Here is a 9,173-nt window from a genome sequence, read left to right on the forward strand (position 1 = left end):
AAATAATCAGCTTTTTTTTCTGTCAAACAAAGCTAAGAAACACAAGTTTCAATGGGCTAAAATTTTGTCTGGGGGATGTCCTTAGTCCTTGGCATCGCCCTTAAAAGGGATACAAATGAGGAAGGGACTGAAAAAAATACAAAAATCTTTAATAGTTACTGTGCTTTGACTCACACATCATTTTATAAATACATCTGACATGAAAGATAATTTTGATCCACCTTATCATCTTATATCAATGAGTTTAGGCATTTTCTGATTTGCTTTGCTCTGCTATGAAAGAACTATAAAGACAGCAAGACATGTCTTTTCTTGGAGTTTGCACAGCAGAGCTGAAGTACTGGACACTGTGGACCTCAGATTACCAAAGCAACAATGATAGTAGTAAAACATCCTTGCTTCTTGCTGCTGTTCATTTGTAAATATTCAGCCATTTACCATCTTAAGGTAGGATCCAGCTAAGAAATCTGAAATTAGCTTCTAAAGGAAATAGTGTTGAACATATCCCCTCCCACCCTCTGTGCCCACTTCTCCAACAGTACCAGGGATCAATGTTGAGAAAAAAATATTTCCATTTGGATCAGGGCCTTAGAAAGAGTTCCTGTCCTCCAAATAAATGAAAAATATATGTATATACACACACATCTTAGAATGAAAGGCATTAAATATCTGAGAAGTCTCATGCCTCTGGCAGAATAAAAAAATACCATCATCATATCTCATCAGTCTAAGATTTAAGCCATGTAGTTTTTTAAGGTGATGTACGTTGTAAAAACATGCCAGGGAAGTTAATAAAACTTGGACTTCGTGCTGGCTGGAAATCCATTCCATGTTCCAAGCATTTTTCCAGAGGAGAATTAATTTACGTATCTTGAAATGCAGCTTTGCTAACCTTTTATCGTAGCCCAGTAGATACTAGCCTTGTCCACAGCGTAAAGTTGCGTCTCTTCCCAGGGGTTCAAGGTAAATAACATCTGCTACTCATTTTGGAGAAAGTGTTTCTTCCTTCCCAGCTTTCATGAAACTAGTTCTGTTCTCAAGGCAACAGAACTGCTGTATGACTCTGGGTAAAAATGTGCCTACTGACAAAAAGACACTTCACTTGGCTTCTTACAAGCTTGACATCTCCTTTCTTCTAGTGTATATCCATGTCATTTCATCTCCCAAGGTACTCACAGGCAGAGCAAGTACAGTCTGAAAACCTGACGTGCACATTTGCAGTTTTGCAAAACATCTTTTAAAACTTCAAATTCAAGCAGAGGCACAGCATTTCTTTGGGGGTTTAATGGAGTTAGGGATTAACCTTTCCCTTTCTCTTCCCCTGTTATTTTTGTTTCCAGTTACAGTGGTGCTGTTTGCAGCACTGAGGCGGCAGCGGAAAAAAGAGCCTTTGATTATTTCCAAAGAAGACATCAGAGACAACATTGTCAGTTATAATGATGAAGGTGGCGGAGAGGAAGACACCCAGGCATTTGATATTGGCACGCTGAGGAATCCCGAAGCCATAGACGATAACAAATTACGCAGAGACATTGTGCCAGAAACACTTTTTATGCCACGGCGGACTGCAACAGCACGAGATAACACGGATGTCAGAGATTTCATTAACCAAAGGTTAAAGGAAAATGATACAGATCCAACGGCACCCCCGTATGACTCGTTAGCAACCTACGCGTATGAAGGTAATGGTTCCGTGGCCGAGTCCCTCAGCTCCTTGGAGTCGGTGACTACGGATGGAGATCAGGATTATGATTACCTCAGTGACTGGGGGCCTCGGTTTAAAAAGCTGGCAGATATGTATGGCGCAATGGACAGTGACAAAGACTCTTAATATGTTGCCTTTCTTTTTTTTTTCTTTTTTGTTTCCCTTCCTCATTTTTGGAAACAGCATTGAGATATGTGAAGTGGCTATTTATCTCTATTTTTCCACAGCTGTGTGAAAGGGTTCTCTGTTCTACCCATTTAAATTGTAAAATGACTGCAGTCTGTGTGGATCAGCCATCAGAAAACCTTTTCTAGTATCATTTTATGAGCTTCCAAGGGGCAAAATTCTTATTTTTTAGTGCATCCAGTTTACCAAGCCAATCTTACAGGCACAGCCGTAGTGGAGGGGGAAAAAAGATCAGATGGGGAGCAATATTTTTACCTGTTCTGCTTATATTGTAAATTGGAGTATATTACTGTTTAAGCTCACTTGCTCTTTTTACTTGTATTCAGACTATTCAGCTCAGATGACTGCTCTGTTGATTGTGTATTGCACATCCCAATGTAATGAGGTACCCTAGTTTACCCTATGTATTATAGTCAAAAGTAGTGGTGATGGAATGAAGGTTTATTATACAAGTAGAGTAAGTTGAGAAAAAACATCAAACATGCATTTTACTCATGAGGAGGGTAGAAAAGCCTAATGGTTTTTTAAACCTAAGTGTTTTTCTAGAACTCGCCATTACCCCCAGTGCACTGAATCATATTAACACACACATATATATAGTTCATTGACTACTATGTATATATTCTTCTGACCCACCATTGCTGGAGAGATACGTGTGCGTGCATGCGTGTGTGGTTAGCAGCTCCAATACCTAATTCTTAGATGATTTCCCAGTTCTAACCCAGATCTGCCTTGTGATACAGGGTAAGTCATTTAACCCAACTCCAGATTAGATCATGACTTAGAGGAAGGAGCAGATAACTGTTCTTCATACATCTTCGGTCAGCCTCCACCTGCACATCAGTTCAGTGGTGGCCACTGCACTGGGGAGGTGGGAGTCAGGCTTTTCATATCCATCTACTTCTGCCTCTTGTCACACGAAGGAAGGGATTAGTAGCAGCCCCAAGGTGACTGCCACACATTGGGGCAACAGGAGCAACTGCAAAGGAGGAAACAGTGTTTTCTTTGTCCTGACCTTCCCTGCCTGGATGCCGAGGGTGGCTTCCTCACTGACTGGCCAGTTTTGCTATCTGTAAAGTGAGGAAATAATGCCTACCTCATGAGGATGTCAAACTATATAAGTCATTTGGAAAATGCTCTAGCAATGGAAAATGCTGGCATTCTGCTGGAGAAAGTAATTTCTCATGCTTTTTGGGTGGTTGTTTTCTTTTTTTTGGGGTTGTTTTTTTTTTCCTTCCCAGATTCAAGCCCTGAATGCACAAGTAAGCGAGAATCAATTGTCATTCCAGTGGCCTGAAAATTAGGTTTTATAGCTATAACTCATTTTTTAAAATAAACTACTCAGCCAGGTTTGTTAAAGACTTCACCAAAAGGTAAAATTTTAATTACAAGTCTGTGTGTGTGTGTTTATCTGCTTTGCCAAGCTAAGGGGTGGGGGAAGATACCGTAGTCTCAGACCAAAATTATTTTCTTTATAACTTGTACACCACTCAGTATTTCTGTTGGTTTGTCAAATGCATGCAGTTGCTGCTCTTCAAATCCAGCCTCCTAGGAGAGGCTATCTGGAGAAAACCCTAAGGATCTGCCACGGATCATACCCAATTCCAGGAGCTAAAACTTACCCCGTGTCCCAACGTAGGGACACAGCCCATGGCACTGTGCCAAGGAAAGGAGTTTATTTTTAATATACCTCATACATAACTAATCTCATGTATTTCATTTTGAAACGGTATTTAATACTGGAATTACAGGCATGGATCTATTTCCCCCCTCCCCCTCATCCTAAGTGAATCAGTTTGAAAACCAAACAACAGCTCTGATTTACTCTAAAAATAAAAAGAGAAGGGAAAAAAGTTAATAAACAGAAAATTAAAAGGGATTAAAAATTAATCCCTGGAATTCATTACTCCTAGAGAGTTAAATAAAGAGAGCAGTAAGATTCGTAAGTATTAGAGTTTTACAAGCACGACGACATAATTTCAGGTTTGGTGAATGGGCTGATGGCGCGGGGGGTGAGCCAGCCACGCTGCAGCGCCCGGCTGCACCTGGGGAGGACCCTGTGCCATGCAGAGGAGGACACTGCACATTTGCAGCTCTAGGGCAAGGCATGATGGCTCACAGTGCCCAGCATGATAGATTGGGTGGGTTTTCAGAGCAGTGGAGCCCAGAGTTTCAAAGGGTGCAGAGCTCCTGGTCTCCCTGATGGAGGCCTCTCAGAGTGCTTCAGCCCAGCAGTGAGGCGCCCAGCTCCATCGTCGAGGGGAGTTGAGGCTGTTGCACCTGGCACAACGGCAATGGCACGACTAGGCCCTTACTGTGCCCTCCTGAGGGCCCCTCAGTAATTTACAGTGATAAAAGTCTTTGAAAGTCTTGCCCTTCATGGCTTCATTGAAACCAGAGTGTCCAGGAGGCAACAGATCCTGGCTGTAGCACCACAGGAGGGACCGTCTGGGTCTCAGACAGGTGGAGAGCAGCAGATGCTCAGCACCACCTGCCACAGGCCCCTCACTTGAGGCTGCTCTCCTCATACAGCCGGCAGAGACAGCGTACCCCTCGCGAGGCTCTCGCCAGCGGCTCCCTAAGACTGGCCTGCATCTCACCCTTCACTGCATGGGGCTGCCACAAGCAAATCGCCTCAAGCTCAGCGAGCCCAGCTGGGTGCCCAAAGCCAGCCAGTGAACTGGCCCTTCCCCTCCTCAGCCCTGAGGAAACAGATCTGTGTGCAGAGGGGATGGCAGAGGTGGCTGCAAACCGCACATGCCTTGGGCCCTGCGAGCCACCCCGAGCTCACAGGGAAGAGGGAGCCACCGCCAACAGACTTTGCACCCTGAAAGGTCCCGGCCACCCCCCAGGTCAGCTTGCGTTAGCCGCTCCTTGGGGTGGAATGACAAGACAGGAGGATCACTTATCTCCTTGTAACTACTTTCCTATATTTGTACAGTGATTTTGTCTGATTTAATGATTGCTAGTAGTAGTCCAAGCACAAGTTTGGGGATTTTTTTTTCCTTTTTTTTTTTTCTTTTAATTGGAAGTTGTTTTTATCTTGTCCACTGAGTGACACAGTAAATAATAGAGTGGCTACTTGTGCCTGTTGTGTAAATATATTATATATAAAATTATGTTATGTCACCACAGATATGATGCCTGAATAGCGAATGGATTCTTCTAAGAAAATTCAAGGCAAACTTGCATCCAAATTATTGTTTATGCATCTAGGTTGCAAGCTCTATTTTTCCTGAAAATTAGACAGATTTAAATCTCTCACAGCAAGAAGTGTTCAATTCTGTCTTTTCTTCTTGTTTGGCAGTACCGCAAAGTGCAATTTATAAAATCAGTACTGCATATTAAATATTGAAAGTGCCATATTGCAGTGAATACAAAACTTTACAGTAGTATTTCTTTGCACTTTGTTGCATGCCAGCGTGCTAGATGATAGAAGTCAGTATTTAACAATGCTTTCGCACAATGCAAGAATTGTCATGAATAGATAAACAAATGTTAGACTATGGGTTTTGAAGTGGGGCTGTTTTAAGCCTGCTTTTCTTACAACCACACCTATTTGAGAAAAAGAAATATTGTTAGGAAGTTTAGCTATGCCAGATAGAGAGATGAGCAATGCAGTAGGCTTTAAAGTTGGAAAAGCATCCGATCTAACAGCAGGGTATCTATTAAAAGACACCAAGGAATTCAGTGGAGTTAACATTAAACCAGGACGTTGTTTACATGAGAGATTTTTCCAGCCTTACTACTGCAAAACAATAACATCTCTACACTTGAAATAGCTTCTAGTACAGCTATTTCATCCCAGTTCCAAAACAGGCCACTTTATTTTAGAAAAATGATTATTTTTTTTCACTCCAGAAGAATGATTATTTCAGGTTAAAATCAATTCTGTCCAACAGCAGTACCAGTATGGGGAGACATGGCAGCAGATGCCTCCAGTGCAGTTGCACCAGGACAACTCGCTATGTAGACAAACATTTGGAAGAGCTGAGGCAGAAATTTGCAGCGAGCTCTGAACAAGAGAATTTAAGGGTTTCCACAGGGCTCCACTGACAGTACCACAGGATTGGGATGTGTTTCCAAACCTGACTTAGACAGAGATATATCTAACCATAAGAAAAACAAGTTGTCTGTGTTTTCCAGTTATTACTGATAAAATAATTGCTGGGAAAGATTCTGCATAGAACAACACTACACTTGTACCTACACTATTATTTTCTAAATTTATCCTAAGAAACAGATATATTTTTCTGACATTCTTTATTTTGTTAGTTGTCAGGTCTTAATGCATTTTATGGACAGGTATTTCCTAGCTGTTAAATGTGAATGGGAGAGGCAACCTTACAATGATTCAGTTTTGGAAGTAGCAGGCTACATTACAGGGCACAACATTTCCATTCCTCTGTCACAAGAAAACACAAACAAAACAAAACAACAACAAAAAACCACAAAACCCAACTAACTGAATATCTGCAGTACCATAAAAAGCAGAATGGTCATAAAGAAGTAGAGCAGGGAGAAATGGCTCTGGGAATGTCTGTCTGCACATGTACAGTATGAATAAAAAGGGAAATCCTGGACATTGAAAGTTGGCCATGTTTGAAAACCAGACTTTTCCATGTTGATCAGGGCCAACGCTGCACAGTCACTTCTAATACTTCCAGGTTTCCTACAGCAGCCAGAGGGAGATTTGCATGACTAGGAAGACAGAAATCACGTTTTTCAGAGCAAGCAAACTAAACCCAGGTCATTTCCATGCAGATTTCTAGGAAAGAAAGTCCTTTTGTCATGATTATTACTAAAATGTGTTAAATTTCTGCAGCAGATCTATCTTGATGGCCTTCTGCAGGGTGAATTACAGAGCGATTCTGAACAGGTAACTCTGAACACCACATTGTTAGCTCTTCCTGTCGCCATCTGTTTTAAATTTGTCCGTGTTTCCTTTGGCTATAAGTAGTTTCAGAAGACCACTGTCCCAGCTGGATGCTGCCATCCCCTGCCCATTTGTGTTTCAATTAACACGACAGTCAGAGCTCCCTTGTCAAATGAGAGCTGACCAAATTAAGTCATTACACTACTTCCAATGACTGTGAATGATGTTGTAAGTTGTGAAAGGCAGGGGTTTTTTCCAACCCTTCTAGACCTGTGAAACAGCAGCTGCCTCTAATAAATGTCAAAAATGCAACATTTTTTATTTTCAGTTTAGTCTTCAGAAAGACTTGTTTTCTTAGAGAATGTTTCTGTACTGAAAGAAGAGGAACAAAATCATATTTAATGTCTACAGCTTCATGCATTGCTGCAGAAGTGAGGGAAAAAAACACAGCAGCCAATGCAATGTTTTAATGCCAGACTCTCCTCTCAGTAGTTTTATTTAGACAGAGCTGAAACAATCTTGATCCTGCCCATCACTTTGCAATATTACACTTTTCAGCTCAGACCCGCATTTGTCATACAATAAACACTTACCCAAACAGTTCATAAAATTCAGCAGGAGGTATCTAAAAGCCATGGCTGGGATTACAGGGTGTACAACAGTTAGAGAACTGGGACTTTCAAAGGATAGAAAGTGAATTGCATGGGGGTGGGGGCTAGGTAATCAGTCATATGCAAAGCAGGCCCATGGCACTTAGAAGCCACAAAACTATCATATTATGCATAGAGTTACTGAATTTCAAAGAGCTTTTACAGAACCTGCTCTTTTTTTTTTCTGCATGTGTCTTTTGCTTTCTTAAAAAAAAAAAAAAAAAGGAAGGGAAAAAAAAAAAGAGCTGCTAACTTCAAATTTCTCCTTCCACAAGGTCGATTTAACAGATAAGGCATAAGTCCAGCCTATAGAGAAATCCTTTCCACTCCCATGGGCTTTTGACCTTTCCTATGAGACTGCACTATATATGTAAATATACCTGGAGACACTTTCTATGAGCTTTTAGTTTTCTATGATCTATTACTTTAGTGTTTATTAAAGAAACAAATGTATAGAACTATTAATCATTCAGGTGAACACAGCAAAGAAACAACACTGCAAACACAAAATTGTTCTGAATTTTGACACATAAAACTCTTCAAAATCACTGTACTGTTTTAATTCTGTGATTACTTTCATTGCTTTGAAAAATTAAACTTAAAAGAAAGGCCTTACAATAAATGCTATGTGCATCTTAACTGTGTTACTGAGCAAAATCAATCTGGCAAACTCTTATTGCGATTTGTGATTTTTAAACCCTAAAAATAAATGCTTCTCAATATTGATTTTTTTTTAATTAAAAATACTTCCAAACATAAATTGAAACTGATGCCACCACCTGGGAAGATTTACTTGCTGGCATGCTCAAGCCACACAGTCTCTCACGATGTCATCCCCTGGTTGTGCCAAGGGAGCCTCAGCATCGGATGGATCTGGTCATGGCTCAGCACAGAGGATCGATTGCAGGCAATACAATTTTTGACACCCAAGAGATTTACACCTAGAAGCTTCCCTGTGTTGCAGAGGGACCTATGCTGGAATGATTATCTCTTCTGTAGTGTGGATGGGCAATCTGTTGTGGTCAGATGGCAATCGCGCACTCTTTCCCTTACATCTCCTGTTCACTGTACTGTCTTCTTTGTTGGGGGTGGGGGCAGGGAGAAATGAAATTTAAGGATATAATGAGAAACCAATTTCAACAACAATTTCTCACAGACAGTGAGTTTGCCTTTTTGCAAATTGATTTTTGTAACAAGTTATTTATATGATACTACTTAATAAATTGTTTTTTCTAACTTTTTTTTTTCCTAATTCTCTCTATGTTTTGTATTTATAACACTATCATAAAGATCAGCCTTTGAAAAGATTCTGCAATCACTTTAAGACACAGGGTTAAACTGACTCAGTCTTTCAAATGCCATTGGTTGTGTGTCGGGCTTGCAATGTGCAGTAAGAGCAGTAGGATCACTACTCTGTGATCAGCGAGGCCTCACAGAAGAGTGGTATCACTTCAGAAGGCATCATTTAGTAATGCTTACTATGGGGAGGATATTAGTCTATAATCACAAGCCAAATTTTGACTAGCCAAGGTTTCCCAGGAATTCAGCAGGAGCTTTCTTGAAGAATCATGTGGAATACCTTCCTTGAAGCATGTAAAGACCATATCATTTATAATAGCACTGTTCAGTTATTTGCCTTTCATTATATGAGGTCCAAAAAAAAGACTTAAAGGCTCAGTTCACTTATGGAGAGTGCAAAATGTCATTTGCATTATTTTTCTACATAAGGAGAACAACCTCCAGAGAAAATTATTCA

The 9,173-nt window shown here is 40.7% G+C and overlaps 1 protein-coding gene across 1 annotated transcript in view; it reads left to right on the plus strand.

Annotated features, from left to right (window-relative positions):
• Window positions 1–8,626, plus strand: part of CDH6 (cadherin 6) — a 108,011-nt gene extending 99,385 nt beyond the window's left edge. The window contains exon 12 of the mRNA XM_055800628.1: window positions 1,341–8,626. Within this exon, the coding sequence (XP_055656603.1) occupies window positions 1,341–1,831 (491 nt within the window). The 3' untranslated portion in view covers window positions 1,832–8,626. The remainder of the gene's footprint in view (window positions 1–1,340) is intronic.
• The last annotated feature ends 547 nt before the right edge of the window (window positions 8,627–9,173 follow it).

Source organism: Falco peregrinus, chromosome 3 (assembly GCF_023634155.1).
Source record: "Falco peregrinus isolate bFalPer1 chromosome 3, bFalPer1.pri, whole genome shotgun sequence".
NCBI classification, from domain to species: Eukaryota; Metazoa; Chordata; class Aves; order Falconiformes; family Falconidae; genus Falco; species Falco peregrinus.